The 23,286-nt window shown below is 39.2% G+C and overlaps 1 protein-coding gene across 3 annotated transcripts in view; it reads right to left on the reverse strand.

The window, feature by feature from the left end:
- Positions 1-23,286, reverse strand: part of CCDC170 (coiled-coil domain containing 170) — a 113,616-nt gene that overhangs the window by 54,160 nt on the left and 36,170 nt on the right. The window contains exons 3-5 of one of the 3 annotated variants that reach the window (XM_032258814.1): positions 22,043-22,299; positions 17,560-17,704; positions 13,686-13,871 (exon numbers count right to left, since the gene is read on the reverse strand). In XM_032258814.1, coding sequence (XP_032114705.1) covers positions 13,686-13,871; positions 17,560-17,704; positions 22,043-22,299 — 588 coding nt within the window. The remainder of the gene's footprint in view (positions 1-13,685; positions 13,872-17,559; positions 17,705-22,042; positions 22,300-23,286) is intronic. The other 2 variants (XM_032258815.1, XM_032258816.1) reach the window with 2 other exon arrangements.

Below are 23,286 nucleotides of genomic sequence, written 5' to 3' on the forward strand. Positions count from 1 at the left end.
TAATTCTATCTTTTCCTTGTGCCTATTCTGATTTTCATTATTGAAATTTAATTTTATGTCTGTGGCTTCTAATACTTAAAAATTTGGACTTATGCTTCGTGTATTTTTTTTAATTGTATTTGAGCCCTGGGGTACATCTGCACGTCCTGCATCCTGCAGGATTGTTGCATAGGTACTTACATGCCATGGTGGTTTGCTGTCTCCATTCCCACCACCCCCATCACCTATGTCAGGCAATTCTCCCTGTTAACCCTCCCCATCCTCCCCATCCCGCCAACCCCACTGTCTCTCCCCTCCCCTCCTCTCCACTCCCACACCTAGCCCTGTGAGTGATGTCCCCTTCCCTGTGCCCAAGTGTTCTCATTGTCCATCACCCACCTATGAGTGAAAACATGCGGTGTTTGGTTTTCTGTTCTTGTCAGTTTACTGAGAATGATGGTTTTTAGGTTCAACCATGTCTCTACAAAGGACATGAACTCATCGTTTTTTAATGCTGCATTGTACTCCATGGTGTATATGTGCCACATTTTCCCTATCCAGTCTATCGTCGATGGGCATTTGGGTTGGTTCTAGGTCTTTGCTATTGTAAACAGTGCTGCAATAAACATTCGTGTGCATGTGTCCTTATAGTAGAACGATTTGTAATTCTTTGGATATATACCCAGTAATGGGATTGCTGGGTCAAACGGAATTTCTATTTCTAGATCCTTGAGGAATCACCACACTGTCTTCCATAATGGTTGAACTAATTTACACTCCCACCAACAGTGTAAAAGTGTTCCTTTTTCTCCACATCCTCTCCAGCATCTGTTGTCTCCAGATGATCACCATTCTAACTGGCATGAGATGGTATCTCAATGTGGTTTTGATTTGCATTTCTCTAATGACAAGTGATGATGAGCATTTTTTTTTAATGTTTTACAAAGGTGTTTTTATTGTTGTTTTTTTTTTTTGATGAGCATTTTTTCATATGTTTGTTGGCTGCATATTTGTCTTCTTTTGAAAAGCATTTGTTCATATCCTTCACCTACTTTTGAATGGGTTTTTTTTTTCTTGTAAATTTGCTTTAGTTCTTTGTAGATTCTGGATATTAGCCCTTTGTCTGATGGGTAGATTGCGAAAATTTTTTCCCATTCTGTTGGTTGCTACTTTAATGATTGTTTCTTTTGCTGTGCAGAAGCTCTTAACTTTAATTAGGTCCCATTTGTCTATTCTGGCTTTTGTTGTCATTGCTTTTGGTGTTTTAGTCATGAAGTCCCTATCTGTGCCTATGTCCTAAATGGTATTGCGTAGGTTTTCTTCTAGGGTTTTTATGGTGTTAGTTCTTATGTTTGAATCTTTAATCCATCTAGAGTTAATTTTTGTATAGGTGTAAGGAAGGGGTCCAGTTTCAGCTTCCTGCATATGGCTAGCCAGTTTTCCCAACTGGCTAAACAGGGAATCCTTTCCCCATTGCTTGTTTTTGTCCAGTTTATCAAAGATCAGATGGTTGTAGATTTGTGGCATTGCTTCCAAGGCCTCTGTTCTGTTCCATTGGTCTCTATCTCTGTTTTGGTACCAGCACCATGCTGTTTTGATTACTGTAGCCTTGTAGTATAGTTTGAAGCCAGGTAGTGTGATGCCTCCAGCTTTGTTCTTTTTGCTTAGGATTGTCTTGGCTATGTGGGCTCTCTTTTGGTTCCATATGAAATTTAAAGTGCTTTTTTCCAGTTCTGTGAAGAAGGTCAATGGTAGCTTGGTGGGGATAGCATTGAATCTATAAATTACTTTGGGGAGTATGGCCATTTTCACAATATTGATTCTTCCTAACCATGAGCATGGAATATTTTTCCATCTGTTTGTGTCCTCTCTTATTTCCTTGATCAGTTGTTTGTAGTTCTCCTTGAAGAGATCTTTTACCTCCTTTGTTAGTTGTATTCCTATGTATTTTATTCTCTTTGTAGCAATTGTAAATGGGAGTTTGCTCATGATTCAGCTCTCTGTCTGTTATTGGTTTATAGGAATGCTTGTGATTTCTGCACATTGATTTTGTATCCTGAGACTTTGCCGAAGCTGCTTATCAGCTTAAGGAGGTTTTGGGCTGAGATGACGGGGTCTTCTAAATATACAATCATGTCATCTGCATATAGGGACAATTTGACTTCTTCTTTTCCTAATTGAATACCCTTTATTTCTTTTTCTTGCCTAATTGCTCTGGCTAGAACTTCCAATACTATATTGAATAGGAGTGTTAAGAGAGGGCATCCTTGTCTAGTGCCAGATTTTAAAGGGAATGCTTCTAATTTTTGCCCATTCAGTATGATATTGGCTGTGGGTTTTTCGTAAATAGCTTTTATTATTTTGAGATACTTTCCATCGAAACCTAGTTTATTGAGGGTTTTTAGCATAAAGGGCTGTTGAATCTTTTTGAAAGCCTTCTCTGCATCTATTGAGATAATCATGTGGTTTTTGTCTTCGGTTCTGTTTATGTGGTGGATTACGTTTACAGATTTGCATATGTTGAACCAGCCTTGCATCCCTGGGATGAAGCCTACTTGATCGTGGAGGATAAGCTTTCTGATGTGCTGTTGGATTAGATTTGCCAGTATTTTATTGAAGATTTTTGCATCAATGTTCATCATGGATATTGGCCTGTAGTTTTCCTTTTTAGTTGTGTTTCTGCCAGATTTTGGTATCAGGATGATGTTGGTCTCATAGAAAGACATGGGGGGATTCTCTCTTTCTGTATTGTTTGGAATAGTTTCAACAGGAATGGTACCAGCTCCTCTTTATATATCTGGTAGAATTCAGCTGTGAACCCATCTGGACCTGGACTTTTTTTGGCCAGTAGGCTATTAATTGGTGCCTTGACTTCAGACCTTGTTATTGGTCTATTCAGGGTTTCAACTTCTTCTTGGCTTAGTCTTGGGAGTATGCAAGTGTCCAGGAATTTATCCACTTCTTCCAGACTTACTGGTTTATGTGCATAGAGTTGTTTGTAGTAATCTCTGATGGTAGTTTGCATTTCCGAAGAATCGGTGGTGATCTCCCCTTTGTCATTTTTTATTGCATATGTTTGATTCTTCTCTCTTTTCTTTTTTATTAGTCTAGCTAGTGGTCTGTCTATTTTGTTGATCTTTTCAAAAAACCATTTCCTGGATTTATTGATTTTTTGAAGGGTTTTTTTGTGTCTCTGTCTCCTTCAGTTCTGCTCTGATCTTATTTCTTGTCTTCCGCTTGTTTTTGAGTTTTTTTGATCTTGCTCCTCTAGCTCTTTCAATGTTGATGATAGGGTGTCGATTTTAGATCTTTCCTTATTTAAACAATGAGATTAAAGCAGAGATTTAAAAATTCATTAAATCAAATTAAAATAAAGATACAGCATATCAAAACCTCTAGGATACAGCAAAAGTAGTGTTAAGAGGAAAGTTTATAGTGCTAAATGCATGTATCAAAAACATAGAAAGATTGCAAATGAACAACCTAACATCCCACCTAACGGAACTACAAAAACAAGAACAAACTCAATCCAAAGCTAATAAAAGAACTAAAAGCAGAACAGAACTCAATAAAATTCAGACCCCCAAAAATGTAAAAGGATGAACAAAGTAAAAATTTCTTTTTTGAAAGGATAAACGAAATTGACAGGCCACTAACCAAGTTAACCAAGAAAAAAAGAAGATCCAGATAAGCACAATCAGAAATGACGAAGGTGACATTAGAACTGATACCACAGAAATACAAAAGATCCTCAGAGATGACTATGAATATCTCTATGTATCCAAAAATCCTAGCCAGAGAAATCAGACAAGAGAAAGAAATGAATGACATCCAAATTAGAAAAGAGAAAGTTAAAATGTCACTCTTTGCAGACAACATGATCTTGTATAAAGGAAAACCAAAAGACTCCAAAAAAATCTCTTAAAACTAATAAGTAAATTTAGTATGCAGTATACAAAATAAGTATACAAAAATCAGTAGTGTTTTTATACACTAACAATGAACTACCTGAAAAAGAAATCAAGAAGATAATCCCATTTACAATAGCCACAAAAACGTAAAATAATTTATAAATTTAACCAAGGAAATCAAAGACTTCTACGAGGAAAACTACAAAATACTGATGAAAGAAATTAAAAAGGATACAAATGAAAAGACATCTCATGCTCACAGATCAGAACAATTAATGTTGTTGGCTGGGCACAGTGGCTTATGCCTATAATCCCTTATGCTTATGCCTGTAAGCACTATGGGATGTCAGGGCAGGTGGATCACTTGAGGCCAGGAGTTCAAGACCAGCCTGGCTGGCCAACATGGCAAAACTCCATCTCTATTAAAAATACAAAAATTAGCTGGGCATGGTGGCATGTGCTTGTACTCCCAGCTACTCAGGAAGCTGAGTATGAGAAAAGCTTGAACCTAGGAGGTGGAAGCTGCAGTGAGCCGAGATCATACCACTGCACTCCAGCCTGGGTGACAGAGCAAGATTCCATGAAAAAAAAAAAAAAAGAGAGAGAGAGAGAGAATAATTAATGTTGTTAAATGACCGTATTACTCAAAGAATCTACAGATGAACTGCAATCCGTATCAAAACATCAATGTCATTTTTCATAGAAATAGAAAAAAATCATAAAATTTCTATTGAAACACAAAAGACCAAAAGTAGCCAAAGCAATCCTAAGCAAAAAGAATAAAGCTGGAGGCACCACACTACCTGACTTCAAAATATATTTTAAGACTATAATAAACAAAACAGCAAGGAATTGGTATGAAATAGACACACAGACTAAATGGGACAGAATAAAGAACCCAGAAATAAATCCACATAATTATAGCCATCTGATTTTCAACAATGGTGCCAAGCATATACATTGGGGTAAAAGAGAGCCTCTTTAATAAATGGTGTTGGGAAAACTAGACATCCATATGCAGAAGAATGAAACTAGGTCATTGTCTTTCTCACCATACACAAAAATCAACTCAAAATGGATTAATGATTTAAGCATAAGACCTAAAACTATAAAACTGCTAGAATAAAATGTCTAGGGGGAACACTTCAAGACATTGGCTAGGCAAATATTTTATGGATAAGATCTCAAAAGCACAGGAATAAAAACAAAAAAGGCAAATAGGACTATATTAAACTAAAAAGCCTCTACACAGCACAAGGAACAGTCAACAGATTGAAGAAACAACCTACCGAATGGGAGAAAATATTTGGAGACATTTGTCCAACAAGGGATTAATATCCAGAATACACAGAAACTCAAACAACTCAACAGTTAAAAAAAACAAAAAACAATTAAAAAAAACTAATCCCAATAAAAAGTGGGCAAAGACATGAACAGACATTTCACAAAAGACATACAAATGGCCAAAAGACTTATTTATTTATTTAAGATGGAGTCTCGCTCTGTCACCCAGGCTGGAGTGCCGTGGCACAATCTTTGCTCAGGGCAACCTCCGCCTCCCAAGTTCAAGTGATTCTCCTGCCTCAGACTCCCAAGTAGCTGGGAGTACAGGTGTGTGCCACCAGGCCCAGCTGACTTTTTGTGTTTTTAGTAGACATGGAATTTTACCACATTGGCCAGGCTGATCTCAAACTCCTGACCTCAGGTGATCCACCTGCCTTGGCCTCCCAAAGTACTGGGATTTGTTTTTAAAATGCTGAACATCACTAATCATCAGGGAAATGCAAATCAAAACCACAATGAGATATCATCTAACCCCAGTTAGAATGGCTGTTATTAAAAAGACAAAAACAAACAAAAATAACAGATACCGGCAAGGATACAGAGAAGAGGTAACTTTTCCACACTGTTGGTGAGAATGTAAATTCGTATGACCACTACGGAACACGGTATGGAGATTTCTCAAAAAACAAAAAATGTAACTACCACACATCCAGCAATCTTACTGCTGGGTATTTATCCAAAGGAAAGGACACTAACATAACAAAGAGATACTGCACACTCATGCTGACTGCAGCACTAGCCACAATAGCAAATACATGGAATCCACCCAAGTGTCCACCAACAGATGAATGGATTTTTTAAATGTGGTATATATACACAATGGAATACTATTAGGCCATAAAAAATGAAATCATGTTATTTGCAGGAACATGGATGGAATGAGAGGTCATTACGTTGAATGAAGTTAGCCAGGCCCAGAAAGACAAATAGCACATGTTCTCACTCATATGCGGGAACTGAGAGTTGACTCATAGAATTAGAGAGTAGAAAAATAGATTAAAGAGTGTGGGAAGGGTGAGTGGGTGGGAGGGAGATGAAGAGAAGTTGGTTAATGGATACAAGCATACAGTTAGATAGAAGAAATAAGCTTTAATGTTTGTCAGCAGAGTAGGGTGACTGTAATTAACAATGTATTGTATATTTTGAAATAGCTAGAAGAGAGGACTTGAAATGTTCTCACCACATAGAATTGATCAATACTTGAGGTGATGAAGACCTTAAATACCTTGACTTGATCTTTACACATTCTATGCATGTAACAAAATAGCACATGTACCCCTTAAACACATACAAGTATTGTGCAGCGATAATAAATAGGAGGCATAAAATCCTTCATATTTCATAGCAGAAAGTCTTAAAATGCTGCCTCAAATTGATGAATCAGGAATAAAACTGTATGAAAGTTTTAGGTTTTGTTTTTGTTTTTGTTTTTGAGACAGGGTCTCACTCTGTCACCCAGGCTGGAGTGCAGTGGCGTGATCTCTGTTCACTATAACCTTCACCTCCCAGGTTCAAGTGACTCTCGTGCCTCTGCTTCCTGAGTAGCTGGGATTACAAGCGTGCACTACCATGCCCAACTAATATTTGTGCTTTTGGTAGAGACGATGTTTTGCCATGTTGGCCAGGCTGGTCTTGAACTTCTGGCCTCAAGTCATCTGCCTGCCTCAGCCTCCCAAAATGCTGGGATTATAGGCATGCACCATCACGGCTGGCCACTTTAAAGTATAATGGTAATTTTCAGAAGAACTAAAAAAGAGACAGTTAAAACAAGTCATTGTAGGAGTCTTATAAACAGCTTTTTTTTTTTTGTTTTTTTTTTTTGTAGAGATGGGGATCTCATTATGTTGCACAGGCTGGCCTTGAACTCCTGCCCTCAAGACAGCCTCCAGCCTCAGCCTCCCAAAGTGTTGAAATTACAGGCATGAGCCACCATCCCCAGCCCAGCTTTAATTTTTTATAACATGAGCAGATATTATTTGGTGTTTATTTTCATTTTAATTCCTCACCCAGAGACTAGAACTCTTCCAACCTCACAGACAATAAGAAGCAGTTTTCAAGTAAGAAAAGTTTGCAAGATCTAAGGCTGTTTAGCCAGAAGAAGAGACTTAGAAATCCATAATAAATGTCCTTAACCACTTGAAGGGTGGCTATGAAAACGAGGATTTTCATTTATTCAGTGAAGTTTCACCAGTTAGTACCAGGATGAGGAGCTGAATTATAAGAAACTCTAATCCTCACTTGCCACAATGCAGAACTGTCAAACAAGTACAGCTTCACAAAGATGAGATGGACCTCCTTATAAAGTAGTGAGTTCCTCATTTCTAGAAGAGTCAAAGGAAAGGTTGGACATTAGCTAGTCAGGGAAATTTTTTTTAACGTGATTCCTATTTCACATAGAGAGTTATATATCTAGATTCTAAATGAACTGAAGGTCACTTCCAACTCCGTGATTCCAGAATTATAAAGAGGTCTGTCATGTCTTTAGTTATCTATCTCATCTAATCATTTCTCACTTCCAGGAACTATTTCCATATGTCTATACTTTTAATTAATCTCATGTTTAGTTTATCCCTAGGTAAAAGTAAATAACCAGGAATAGGAAAGGGAAATGAAAACACTGAACACCGATAGTGTGCCAGTCACGTCCTAAGTATTTTATGTATATTTTATCATTTAATTCTAATGTAATAGTAAGAAAGCCTGATTTTCCTGTTTACAGATTTTAAAAACTGAGGTCCAAAGAGATCAAGCTACGTGCCTGCAATCACATAGCCAAATGATTCCGGAGCCAGGATAAAAACCCAAGCCGCCTAATTCAAGAGTCCAGCTTCTTAACTACTCTGTGCAGTCTCTCTCTCTCTCTCTGAGACGTTGAGATGGAGTCTAGCTTTATCACCCAGGCTGGAGTGCCGTGGTGCCATCTCAGCTCACTGCAACCTCCGCCTCCCAGGTTCAAGCGATTCTCCTGCCTCAGCCTCCTGAGTAGCTGGAATTATAGGCACCCACCACACGTCTGGCTAATTTTTGTATTTTTAGGCTGAACGCAGTGGCTCATGCCTATAATCCTAGCTCTTTGGGAGACTGAGACGAGGGGATTGCCTGAGCTCAGGAGTTTGAGACCAGGCTGGGCAACATGATAAAACCTCGTCTCTACTAAAATACAAAAAAATATCATCCAGGCATGGTGGCAGGTGCCTGTAATCCCACTTAGAGGGAGGCTGAGGCACAAGAATTGCTTAAATCTGGGAGGCAGAGGTTGCAGTGAGCTGAGACCATGCCACTGCACTCTAGCCTGGGCAACAAAGTGAAACTATCTCAAAAAAAAAAAAAAAATGTATTTTAGCAGAGACAGGGTTTCACTGTGTTGGTCAGGCTGGTCTCGAACTCCTGACCGCAAGTTATCTGCTTGCCTTAGCTTCCGAAAGTGCTTTAAGCTAACAAACCAAAAGGCATAAGGGACGTCACTGCAAACCCAGGCCTGCCTGACTTGAATACCATTTATTTTTGAGCTTTAATTATTGCTAGTAGAATTAAATGCAACATGAAAGTCAGCGTCTGATCTCACTGATTTTAACTTCTAGAATTCATAGGAAATGTGTGTGTGCCTTGCCTAGGCAAAATGACTAATTTCTTCAACAGTCAGTTATTTCAAGATAACCAAGAGAAAAAGAACGTTTGGTAGTTTTTAAAACATCATTCAATAGGAACTACCAAAAATCTTTTCAAGTAATATATTTCCCATATATATGACAAATGACTGCATTTTTATTTGTGGGATTTTCTTGAAGGAACTGAAGTAGAGTCTTCAGAGAAGCTGAGTTCTGTAGAAACCACACCCTAGCTCTGTGGCTACTTCTACTTCTGCAATCCTGGACTTCGCTAATAAAGTAAGTTTCCTACCTCAAAAACAGAGCTTTAGAAAGCATTATGAAGACTCTTCCTGAGGTTTTTCATGTGTCAGTAAAACCACTTGACAGTATTTTTGAGTAATAAATCTTTGGGAGTCACAATCCTATGAATAAAGTACTTTATTAAAGATCTCAAGTTTTTTTATTGCCCATATAATTTTTTTCACAATTTTTATTATTTTGGCAGTAAGTTCATCCCAAAGTGAATGTGTTTCCAAAGTCTGAACAACATTGCATCAGTCATTTATAAGTAAAGACACTTACATAAGAAGAGGAATAAGTTCTGGTTTTTTAATGTGCTATTACAACACATTTCCTTACTTATTTCCTACTACTGATCTCTAGAGATGTGTTTTTATAAATAAATATTAAATTCTTCCTAATAGTCAAGTCTTTTTTAACCCCTCCGCTCCCCTCCTAATATTCAAATCTTGATAATTTAATAACTAGTAGCTATAATTGAATTAAAAGTTACTGAGGACATTTGCATGGCTATTTATTGTTTTTGTTCCACTGACTAATAAATGGTTTCTGGCATCAGACTTGTATGTAGGATATAGCTGTGACTATATGTGGAAAGAGGATTATTGCTGAAGCTACAGTAGTGTAATGATCTGGGTTCAAATCCTAGCTTTGCCATTTAATAACTGTGTGAGCTTGAGCAAAGTGAATAACCTCTCTGATCACTTAGCACAATGACTGTGTTAATGATAAGTATTCAATAAATGAGCACTTCTGAATCATAAATTTTGCTTTCTAAGCACCATTCCCCAGTATTAGGAACCAAAGCTCTTTAAAGAATTGGCTGGTTTTAGTTCAGTGGTCTGAATATTGCAAGAGGGCCTATGATGATTTCTTCAGTCAGAGATCAAGGAAGACTGCAGAGACTAAAGGACTCATGCTACAAGGTCGCAGGGGACATCCTGCAGGAGCTTCTGCCAGACAAATTTGGAGAATTTGGAGCACTGAAAGAAAATAATTGATTATAACACAGTAAATAAAGAAAAACCCATGTGTCCGTGGAATTGAAAGCAAAAGCAAAGAAAATAAAGAAAGCTTTTCTTTATAGAGGAAAACCACCTAATAGATGGTAAGAACAATGAAATTATAGTATCACCACTTTGCTGCCCATAATGGAATAGTTAATCCAGACAAGAATCGGTGGATGCTGACATCACTAGGTAAAGTCACCGGGAACAGGAATAACCTGATATCACTCCACAGAAACGTAACTGCAGAAGAGAAAAAATGTAGTCTTCCACCAAAGACATTGGTAGTCGAACATAGGGTCACCAACAGTACAACACTCTAACATCATTTGCCTTCTAACAGAATGCAATCTGAAATATACAGCTTTACCTTTAAAATATGCTTGCCAAAAGCCTTAACCAAATCCAGTTTAGCCTCTAGATCCAACTTTTAAGTTTACAAGATATAGAGAAACAAGTTAAACAACACAGTGAAGAAACAATCAAGCCACTGCTCTGGACTCTCCAAAATGTCAACGCTATTAAAAAACTAGTTGGGTGCGGTGGCTCATGTCTATAATCCCAGCACTTTGGGAGGCTGAGGCAGGTGGACTACATGGTCAAGGATCAAGACCATCCTGGCCAACATGGTGAAACCCCATCTCTACTAAAAATACAAAAATTAGCTGGGCTTGATGGTGCATGCCTGGAGTCCCAACTACTCCAGAAGCTGAGGCAAGAGAATCACTTGAACCCGGGAGGCAGAATTGGCAATGAGCTTATATCGTGCCCCTGCACCCCAGCCTGGGCAAGAGAGCGAGACTCCATTTAAAAAAAAAAAATACTGAAACTAATCAACAAATGCAGTTAATTAACCTAAGCAGGATCGCAATTTGGGGAAGAAAACAGCTGTAAAAGACATTCTTGTATCAGGTGGTGAAATTTAAATGTGGAATGATACTATATGATTATTAGCTAAGCCAAACTTAGTGGCTTAAAGCAACAAACATTGATTATCTCACAGTTTCTATGGGTCAGGAATCTGGGCATGACTTTGCTTATGGTTCTGGCTCAGGGGCTCTCATAAGGTTAGGGTCAAGCTGTTAAGCAGGGCTGCAGTCCTCCCCAGGACTGACCAGAGGAGAATTCCCTGCTGGTCTCACTCACATGATAGCTGACAGGTCTCAGGTTCTTGCCACATGGGCCTCCCGAGAGGTGGCTGAGTATCTTCACCACATGGTAGCTGACCTCCCTCTCCCCAGAGCTACATCACAACATGGTGGTCCCTGGCTTCCCCTCAAGAGCAAGTGATTCCAGAGAGAGCAACAGAGTTCATCTAAGACAGAAGCCACAGCCTTCTTATAACCTAATCTCAAAAGTGGTATTCATCATTTCTGACATATTCTATTCATTAGAAGGGAATCAATAAATCCAGACCAGGTTGAAGAGGAGGAATGTTAAGAAAAAAAAAAAAAAATGTGTGTGCTGAAAACCACCACAGATGGCATTACAGTATTATAATTTTCAGATGCAGCAATAGTATTATGGTTACATAGAGCAGTGTCCTTATTCTTAGGATAAATATGCTGATGTAGTTAGAGGCAATACATATGATGTCTGCAACTTATTTTCAAGTGGCTCTGCAAATATATATATATGTTTATGCAACAATAACAAATACATATTATTTATGTAAAATAACAAAGCAAATAAAAGAAAATGCTAACAATTGTTGCATCTGGGTGGAGGATGGGTGGATGGTCATTGTCATATTCCTTCACCCTTTCTGTATCTTTGAAACTTTTCAAAAGAAAATGTTGGTGAAAAATACTGGAAAGTTATTACGTTGATCCCATTAAAAGTCATTGCAAAAACTGCAATTACTTTTGCACCATCCTAATACTATTGACCAATTTGTGTCTTCCCCAAAACTCATATTTTGAAGTCCTAACCCCCAATGCAATGGTATTTATGGGTGGCGCCTTTGGGAGTTGATAAGGTTCTGATGAAGTTTTGAGGGTGGGGATCTCATGATGGGATTAGTGCCCTTAGAAGGAGAGACATCATGGCACTTAGCTTGCTTGCTTACTCTCTCTCTGACATGTGGAGACACAGGGAGAAGGCAGCCATCTACACGCAGGATGAGAGTCCTCACCAGAACCTGACCATGCTGCTGGCACCCTGATCTTGGATTTCCCAGCCTCCAGAATTGTGAAAAATACATTTCTGTTGTTTAAGCCACCCAGTCTATGGTACTGTGTTACGGCAGCCCAAGCTAACGAAGACGAGGGCACTGACAACAATAAAGTTTGCACTTTCCACAGATCTAATGTGTCAGGAGAATAAAGCCAGTGGTATGAAGGGCTTTTTGATGCAGGGAATTGGCTGAAAATAGAAATTAGTATAATGACTGTGCTTTTCAACTTCCTATCCCATCTCAGTGTGGCTGTGATGTCACTAGACAGGGAAGTCCCCAAAGAAATTCCCAAAAAGGCAGCTCCTTCCCCTGCACCCACTAATTCCACAGGCCCCTCCTTAGCCTGTGGGCCACCAGTAGGCCTTCACCCCCAGGGAGGTTCCCTTTATCAGCACCTTTATCAGATTGTACTAGCTCGTTTTTGCCTTTGGAAATGAATCATTATTATTAATCCCAAATAAATTTATCACAAAATTTGAAAATATAATCAAGGGATTATATGGTGTTAAAAAAAAACACACACACAATATTAAGTCCCATGCTCAAACAGGTTCCAGATCATTTGAAAAGATCAGCCAATTCACTATGTAAATAAAAGTTTAGAATTCAGTCACTTCCCTTTGGCAATACCTGTCAAAATGACAAGGTCCTTGTCCTTTGGCCCAGTGAGTCTACTTCTTGGATTTTGTCTTTCTGCTATATCCTCCCACATGAAGAATGATATAAGATTACTCATAATAGCTATATTGATAATAATGTATAGTATATTGCCATTTGTGTTAAAAATAAATAAATAAAAAGAGAAAAATATACTGTGCAGAGTGTGTCAACATTTGTGTTAAAAAGAAATAAGGTCCGCGCACAGTAGCTCACGCCTGTAATCCCAACACTTTAGGAGGCCGAGGTGGGCAGATCACCTGAGGTCAGGAGTACGAGACCAACCTGGCCAACATGGGGAAACCCTGTCTCTACTAAAAATACAAAAAATTAGCTGGGCACGGTGGCACATGCTTGTAATCCCAGCTACTCTGGAGGCTGAGGCAGAAGAATTGCTTGAACCCGGGAGGCAGAGGTTGCAGTGAGCCAAAATTGTGCCATTGCACTCCAGTCTGGGAAACAGAGTGAGACTCCTTCTCAAAAATTAATTAATTAATTAAAATTAAAATGTTTAAATATACATATATAGCCAATGACCTGTTCAAGTCACTTTGTCCCATGTCACCCCCAACCCTTCTGCTGAGTGCAGGCTCTCAAAATTGCGATCAATAAACAATAACTTGTGATCAATACTTCCAGGGCGCTTATCTGACACCCAGTTCTTCCATTTCTGCTTCCTCAACGTGGTCCTGGACGCACCCGTATCCTTCATACATCGTACCTGATTCAGCTTGTCTTTCTCTTCAATACAGGAGGCAGTTTTTTTCTGCTCTCTGTTGACTTCTGAAGCCAGCCTCATGATTGTTTCTCTGCTAGCTTTTGCCTCCATCTCATGGACATTTATAGTCTCTTCAAGAATCACAATTTGTCCTTTCATGAATTCATTTTCCTTGCACAGCTCTCTAAGCTGAAGAGAAAGCAATTACAGCTGTCCTATAAAAATTAACAATTTCGTACATTTTCCCTAAGCAATTCACAATCTACAGGCTGCATTATCATATGAAAAATGTAAGAGCACTATCCCACATGGACTCTAATGATCACATTTTCAAAGGCAGCCTCTCAACTCTGTTTAAGACCTGGCAGTCAAATTCAAATTATCCAAAAGGTGGCCACAAGGCAAGGATAATGAAGCCAAAAGCATCCCAACAGAGCACACATCAGCAAACCTCTGGCTACTAAATACTCCAGGTCAGGTGAAGCTCTACAGAGGCTGCCACAGGCAATGAAGCAAGGGACTTGCCTTCAGCCTTGTCTACTCAGGCTTAATGAAGTCAAGACACCATGTAGCCCTGGAGGAAACACAGAGAACACAGGGCCATGCTTTTTTAAAAAATGTATTATTCTAATTAAAATAAGCATAGGAAAATTGTGAATAACAGCTCAGTGTTTATCACAGGGAACTGAGATTAGCAGGGCTTTTGCTTACTATGTTGTGCACTGGAATTGTTAACTGGGAGCATTTATAAGATTTACCAGGGAAAAATAAAAGCCAGCAAAACTCCCCACCTCAGGGGGGCGCTCACCAGACAGTCTCCAACACCTGTGACTTGCTTCCCTCTCTATCCCTGAATCCTGATTTGTTTCTCTGCATTGCACCTTTTTCACCATGTGGGGCAACTGAAGATATTTATTTGCTTATTTCTTCACTATCCTTACTCCTTGATAGTGAAATCTCTAGGAGAGCACATAGTCTTGTCTCATTCACTGCTGTCTCTCCAGCACTCAGAACAGTGTCTAGCATATAGTAAACACTCATTAAATATTTGTGAAATGAAGGAATGAATAGCAAACAAATTATTGGGAATGCATGGTTCCTTGGGAATGCATGTTCACGTGTGTTTATGAGGGTATGTGAAAGTGAAGGAACAGTTTTGAAACTGGAGCCATTTTGTTCTTGAGGAACACCTAATGAGGCGGCAGTCTTGGTCAAGATAGCTAACTTCCCAATCAGGGCCAATTATTTTTTTTTCTTTTTAAGACAGGCACCCGCTCACATGGCCGAGAGGCCGAAGCTCCAGATTCCTACCCTGTGCCATGAAATATAGATTCCATTATTGTTCAGGTAAGTTGAGGCCAACCAATCCCAGGAAGAAATTGCCATTAAAAAGATAGTTTCTTATTCATTGTTCCCAAGTGGAAGGAACCCACCAAGCCACACGGGGCTATGGGAAAGCACCAGGGGCAGTCGGGAGGCAGAAGAAGCAGGTAGAAAAGTGAGCAAGAGGCAGTATCATCGCCTCCACTGGAAGGAATAAGCAAAGCAGAGTAAGCCAAATTAGGGTTGGCTGTTGAATGATTTCAGTGGCTCTTGGGGTGTAGGGACTGTCCTCAGCTCTCTAGGGGCCTTAGGGCCAGGGGCAGTAGCCTGCAGGTAAGAGCCAGCTGTAAGAGATGGCTGGGGAGTGGGCTCTGGATTGGTCACATGGAAAGCTCTGCTGGAAAGGGCAGGCTCTCCTGGGACATCAAGACCCTGGAAGTCAAATCATTAGAAATATAGAAAAGACAAGGGCATGATTAATGCCATAGAAACACCCAGATTAGCACCTAGAGATTGTCTCTGATAGAGAAAAGACTGTCATGGAAGAAGGAGCTTCTGAATTCCCTTTTCTGCTCCCCATCATTTGGTTTGAAAGATAATTCTCAAACTACAGGTGGACTTTTACAGCCAAGCTCCTGGTCACAGGTTAACCATAGGGAGCAGGACGAGAGCCATCCAGCACCCATGAGAGCATCACGTGGACCCATGTCCCCAGCTATCAAAACCCCTTCGTGAAGTGGAATACTTCCTAAAATCAAATGAAGTCATCATGCAGCTTTCAGAGAGGACATTTGGGAGGCTCACTAGTAGACAGCTGAGAGGTGACTTTTAAAAGTGGCTGCGTGACCAGGCATGGTGGCTCACTCCTGTAATCCCGGCACTTTGGGAGACTGAGGCAGGCAGATCATGAGGTCAAGAGTTCAAGACCAGCCTGACCAACATGGTGAAACTCCTTCTTTACTAAAAATACAAAAATACAAAAGAAAAAAGCCAGGTGTGGTGGCATGCACCTGTAATGCTAGCTACTTAGGAGGCTGAGACAGGAGAATTGCTTGAACCTGAGAGGTGGAGGTCACAGTGAGCCAAGATTGGGCCACTGCACTCCAGCCTGGGCAACAGAGCAAGGCTCTGTCTCAAAAAAAAAAAAAAAAAAAAAAAATGGCTGCATGATGGGCCAGATGTGATGGCTCATACCTGTAATCCCAGCACTTTGGGAGGCCAAGGTGGCAGAATCGCTTGAGTTGAGGAGTTAGAGACCAGCCTGGGCTATTAGTGAGACCTCATCTCCATTTAAAAAAAAAAAGAAAAAAAGGAAAAAAAAAAAAAAAGCTGCATGGGTGCTGTGCATGGTGGCTCACAACTGTAATCACAGCACTTTGGGAGGCAGAAGTGGGGTCATTGCTTGAGGCCAGGAATTCAAGACCAGCCTGGATGACATAGCGAGACCATCTCTACATAAAATAAAATAATTAGCCAGACATAGTGGTGCAAGTCTGTAGTCCCACTTACATAGGAGGCTAAGGCAGGAAGATCCCTTGAGTTCAGAAAGTCAAGACCACAGTAAGCTAGGATCATACCACTGCACTCCAGCCTAGGTGACAAAGCAAGACCTTGTCTCTAAATTTGAAAAAAAAAAAAAAAAATGACTGTATGGAAATCTGTCAGCAAGCAAGGATACGAAAGGTTTATAAATAGCCAAAGAGAACCATGAGCACTCAAATACTTTCAGGTACGCTAATGAAGCACTATGGGCCAAGTGAATTATTCAGTTAATACTGTTTATTTCCGAGTTAATGGTAGTCTACCATTAAAGTAGAATTTTTGCTATTTGTTTTTGTTTTTGTTTTGTTTTGTTTTTGAGATGGAGTCTTACTGTGTGGCCCAGGCTGGAGTGCAGTGGCACTATCTTGGCTCACTGCAACCTCCGCCTCCTGGTTCAAGCAATGCTGCCTCAGCCTCCCAAGTAGCTGGGATTACAGGTGCCCGCCACCATGCTTAGCTAATTTTTGTATTTTAGTAGAGACAAAGTTTCACCATGTTGGCCAGGCTGGTCTCGAACCCCTGACCTCAGGTGATTTGCCCACCTCGGCCTCTCAAAGTGCTAGGATTACAGGCATGAGCCACCACACCCAGCCACTATTTGGTTTTAATGTAAAATTTTTAAGTACTTTAGAACTCACAATCAGTATCCTAAAAATGACACTCAACTGGTTTTGTGTGAGTATGTGTCTGGCTGTAACTAAAAGGAAAAATACTCCCTAAAGCAAATGGTTAAAATGAGTAATTAATGGTATTGACAACCTAAATATATTTTGGACAAAGCCATTACTCTCTTTTGGAGAATAATTAATTCCAATAATGCTAGAAAAGATCTTAGAATTGAGGCTCGGGAAGGTGATGTGACTTGTCCCAAGTCACACAGTTAATTAACGCTACACCTGGGTTACTGTCCCCATTCTCCCGCCACCCCCAAACTCAACCACAGCACTTCCTTTCATGCCACGTGTCAGAATCACCACTACATTTATAGACTTTTTAATCTGCATACAGACACCTTTAAAATTAAATCTTCATCTGATGCCTGATCATTCCTCTCGTCTGGATCCAAGCAGTCACGAAGTTGAGTCAGAAATTCCTCATGTTTCCTGCAGTTCTTGGAAACCTCTTTCTTATTCTCCTCATTTTCTTTTGAACACTTTCTGTAAGGCAAATAACCAATAAGTCAGAGTTTAACACCATGGAAGATAACGTTCATCAAACTAAGTCAGAATGTAAGCTCTCTGGGGGAAATAATAGTCATTTTCAAGATAACACCGTTTCCCAGACACAGAGCAAACTATTGTCACAGAAGCCCTATCAAGGAAGGAGAAAAGTGGAAGCAATTTTGGGACACCTATGCTTTGCAGAAATACAAGGAAATCTTCAAGGCATTGTGGACTTAGTAACAGGAGAGAAAATGGTTTCCCCTAGCCTCAACCCTTTAGAATCTCCAAAAATGGAGGCAGATGTCTAGAACACACGTGCTCACAATCCACACAGCCAAGGGTCTTCACTGGGGCCTCACAGGGAAAGACGGTGTTACCACATTGGTTCCAGAGGACGAAGCTTCATTTTATTTTATTTTATTTCTTTTTTTTTTTTTTTTTTTTTGAGAGGGGGTTCCACTCTTGTTGCCCAGGCTGGAGTGCAATGGCGTGATCTTGGCTCACTGCAGCCTCTGCCTCCCTAGTAGCTGGGTTCAGGCGATTCTCCTGCCTCAGCCTCTCTAAAAGCTGGGATTACAGGTGCTCACCATTACCACACCCAGCAAATTTTTTGTATTTTTAGTAGAGACAGGGTTTAACCATGTTGGTCAGGCTGGTCTCAAACTCCTGACCTCAGGTGATCCCCCCACCTTGGCCTCCCAAAGTTCTGGGATTACAGGCCTGAGCCATCACACCCAGCCAATTTTATTTTCAAACTCTACAATACAGTGGTTTATAAGCGTCCTGGTTCATGGCCAGGCATAACTGTAATAATAAACACATCAAAAGCACAGAAGGTTCACGCCTCTGGCAAAGAGATGTGTCCAATCACCAGCAAAGTTCATTATCAGTTTTCACATGCCCACAGTCTTTAAAGTGTATTGGAAGAAAGGAAAGAAAATCAGTATATCGAGGAGATATCTGAACCTCCATGTTTATTGCAGTTCTATTCACAATAGCCAAGATAGAATCAACACAAGTGTCCATCAGTGGGTGAATGGAGAAAAAAATGTGATATATATATATATCACAATGTGTATATATATATACACATTGGAATACCATTCAGCCTTTTAAAAGAATGAAATCCTGTCAGAAGTGGCAATATGGATGAACCAGGAGGATATTATGTTAATCAAAATAAGTCAAGTACAGAAAAATAATTACTGCATGGTCTCACTCATATGTAGGAGCTGAAAAAATTGAACTCGTAGAAGCAAAGAGTAGAATTGTGATTATTAAAGGCTGGAAAGGATAGTGGATGGTAGAGGTTACAGAGAGGTTAGTCAATGGCTATAAAGTTATAAAGATGGTTATAAACTTATAAAGCTAGATGGCAAGAGTAAGTTCATGGTGTATGCTATAGTGTTCTGTAGCATAGTAGGGTGAATATGGTTAACAATAATTTAGTTTTCAAATAGCTAGAAGAGAGGATTTTGAATATTCACAATGCAAATAACTGATAAATGTTCAAGAGGATGAATTTGCTAATTTCCCTGATTTGATCATTATACATTGTTTACATGTATCAATATATCGCTCCATATCCCATAAATATGTACAATTATTACAAGTCAACTAAAAATAAAAGGAGAAAAAGAGCATTAGAAGAGTGTTAGAATTGGCTAGTCAAGGAACAAAGGAAATTTATGATCTATTATGAATATATTATTTCAAATCTCAGATAGGCTTGTTGAAATAATATGTTCTATTTCTAATGCTTTCAATGTTAGCAACTAAGAGATCATCGATAATAGGCATACTTTAAAGGCAAATTAGAATCATTTCAGTAATTTAGTGTCATTTTTAAATATCCAAGATAATAAACATGATTATTGCTTTTCCTTTTTACCATGTTGAGTGTTTACTGCGAATTCTTTCACTCTATTCAAAGATTAACAAAGCATGTAATTGCAGATACTCAAAGCATATCAGATTTCTATTTAGAAAACTCTGTAACGATAAAAGGCTAACATCACTATATCTTTGAGTTCTTATTTTAGCATATGAAAGGTAAAACTCTTCAGTCTTTTGGACTCAGGAAAGGCATAATTAAGTGCATCGTGCTGATCGATTTACATATATGATTCCATACATTAACCCCAAGATTTCGATCTTTCTTCTCCATTCCAAAGGTTTCTAAATTACTTTCACTTCTATTTGCAATTCACTTGACCCAATAAAGTTCCAGGAATCTATCCTAAGAAAATAATCACATAAATGTGAAAATATGAATCACATAGATATTCATTGAAGCTTGGTTTGTAGCAATTTTTTTTAGTGGAACTAACCTAAGAGCCTGTAGAAATAGCAAAAGGAATTGATTGAGTAAATCATATTTCGAGCAAAGGAACATAATGGGCCATTTAAAATTATATACTAGGCTCAGCACAGTGGCTCATGCCTGTAATCCCAACATTTTGGGAGGCCAGGATAGGAGGATTGCTTGAAGCCAGGGATTCAGGACCAACCCGGGCAACATGGCAAAACGCCGTCTCTACAAAAAAAAAAAAAAAAAAAAAAAAAAAAAAAACAAAAAAATCAGCTGGGTGTAGTGGCATGCACCTGCGGTCCCAGCTACAAAAGAGGCTGAGGTGGGAAGATCGCTTGAGCCAGGAGATAAAGGCTGCAGTGAGCCATGATTGCACCACTGCACTCCAACCTGTGTGGCAGAGTGAAAACCTGTTTCAAATAAGTAAATAAATAAAATTATATACTAAATGAGTTTTTAAACTGTTCACAACCTATAGTCAGACACAGTGGCTCACTCCTGTAATCCTAACACTTTGGAAGGCCGAGGCAGGCAGATCAGTTGTGGTCAGGAGCTTGAGACCAGTCTGGTCAACATGGCAAAACTCCATCTCTACTAAAAATACAAAAAGTAGCTGGGTGTGGTAGCACATGCCCATAATCCCAGCTACTCAAGAGGCTGAGGCATGAGAACTGCTTGAACCTAAGAGGTGGAGGCTGCAGTGAGCCAAGGTCATGCCACTGTACTCCAGCCTGGGTGACAAAACAAGACTCTATCTTAAAAAAAAAAAAAAAAAGATATATATTAAGCAACATCATTTACCCATAAAGAGGAAAAAAATATTAAAGAATAAAAGATAGATAGATAGATAGATGGATAGACAGATACCAGCTACTTGGGAGGCTGAGTCATAAGAATTGCTTGAACCCAGGGGGCAGAGGTTGCAGTGAGCCAAGATTGCACCCACTGCATTCCACCCTGGGCAACAGAGCAAGACTCTTTCTAGAAAAGAGAAGATGGAGAAGAAGAAGAAGAAGGAGAAGAAACATGAAGAGGTGATAGCTCTCTCTCTCTCTCTCTCTCTCTCTCTCTGCCATGTAAGTCTACAGCACGAAGGCATTCATCTACAAACCAGGAAGAGGACCCTCACCAGGAACTGAATAGGCCAGCACCTTGATCTTGGACTTCCCAGACTCCACAACTACAAGGAATAAATTTCTGTCATTTAAGCCACCCAGTATATGGTATTTTTCTTATAGCAGCCCAAACCAACTAAGACAGAAATTAGTACCAGGAGTGGGATGCTGCTGTAACAGATACATATTATAATAATCCAGGTGAGAGTTAATGGTTGCTTGGACCAAGTCAGTGACAATAAAGGTGACAATAGAAAGCTGACAAAATTTTGATTTGTCTTGAAGAGAGATATGATGGGATTTGCTTAACAATCAGACATGGAGAGTGAAAGAAAAAGAGAACCAAGGTTTATAGCAAGAATTTTGAAATCATCAAAATGTATTTTAGGAACAACTCATTCCCAATTTTGTCTCAATAATCACTTATTGTCAGAATGAAGTGTGGGAAACCTAGGTTTCATGACTTCTCTGCATAAACTAGGAATAAAATCTAGTGAGGAGTATTCAGTGTGATTTGGAGTGGTCTAGCTTCTAGGATATTTTTACAACTGGCTTCTAAGTAAATATCTACTTCTGTGTACTACCTACCCCACCACATCAGGGTTAAACTCTACTTAGAGGAATATTCCAAATTGTGTTAATAAGCATTTGCAGCCACCATTGGTAGGCTATAAACATGCTTAAAACAAGGCTATATTTGTTAAGATTCTTGATGACATTTAGAAATGAGCTAGGGAAAAATTTTTCAAGACTCCAAAAATATTTGAGGTTTTTTTTCAAATATTTTTTTTCAAATTGAGTTTCAGGACCAAATAATCCAAAACACCAGTACATTCAAAGACATATCTTGCTATCAGAAGCCAGTATTTTAACGCTAAAGCGAGAAATATACTGCAGTATCCTTACTGTAATTTTTCATCTAACTCCACAACTTTCTTCTTTAATTCCTGATTCTCCTTGATTGCGGTGTGAGCTGTGATTTCAGTTCTGATTTTAGAAGTGGAAAGTGCTGCTGATTCTTCTTCTAGCTCCTGAACTCTGTCTCTCAAAGAAGTAAGGAGAGATGATTTTCTGGCATTGTTTTCTTTGTAGCTCTCTATCTCAGCTCTCAACTCTTGATAGGAGACTTCTTTAGAAAGCATCTTGGATCGGAGGTCTTGAAGCTAACATGGAAAAGAAGTTAAAGAAAAAAACCTTAACAACATAATTTTGAAGTATCTTTAAGAAATCTAAAGCCATAATTTAAATGTTCACTCTTTTATTCATGACTTAATCTAACTTTATTTTCTTTTCTAATATCTGTGTCTATATTAACAAATGAGAAATTATGCCTAAATAATGGACTTTATATTCTGTATTTTCCAAAACCAGTTGAGCAATGTCTTATGTTGCTTTAATCTTTCAGGAGATGTTTACAATGTTGACTGCATAAGCAATAAAATATTTTGCAATGGTCTGCATTTTCTAAATCTGTATTGCTGCTATTGCTGCTGATAAACAATTAGACAAGTAACCTACAAATCACATGATCTGTGATCACACAGCCATAACTCTTTCCCACATAAACACAGACCACTCAGTATATCACTACATTATTTCTGGACTCTAGCCATGAATGATAAATAAAAATAATATTCCAATTTCTGAGGGGGAAAACATGGAAAAAAAGAAAAATCCTTATAGGATTTATATAAAGAAAACATTTTGACTTTTATGAGTTCTGTGGCATCAAAAAGCTGAACAATATATGGCCCTACTGAGTTGAAATGTCAGATCTACCCTACGAGAAAACATTATGAAAGCATGTACTTCTTTGGAACTCTGTGTTTGCATACATACATTTATTCACACACACGTTATCAACTCATCTTTCTATGGGATCCTGGCAGCCTTAATGAGAAATCACAGGCCATTCTAGGACTCCTCAGGGCCACCAGGCTATAAGCAGAATGAGTTTAGGAAGACCATCAGAAACTCCACCCTAGACCAGAGCTAGCCTACAGGGCAGATGGATCCCAGTCCTCTTCCTAGAATTTCCCCAGCCAGTTGGAACTACAACAGGCAAAGGATTCAGAATTCCCTCCTAAGAACTCCAGATTGTGGCCAGGCGCAGTGGCTCATGCCTGTAAGCCCAGTACTTTGGTTAGACC

The sequence above is a fragment of the Sapajus apella genome, unplaced genomic scaffold (assembly GCF_009761245.1).
Source record: "Sapajus apella isolate SASKATOON/1434 unplaced genomic scaffold, GSC_monkey_1.0 scaffold105, whole genome shotgun sequence".
NCBI classification, from domain to species: Eukaryota; Metazoa; Chordata; class Mammalia; order Primates; family Cebidae; genus Sapajus; species Sapajus apella.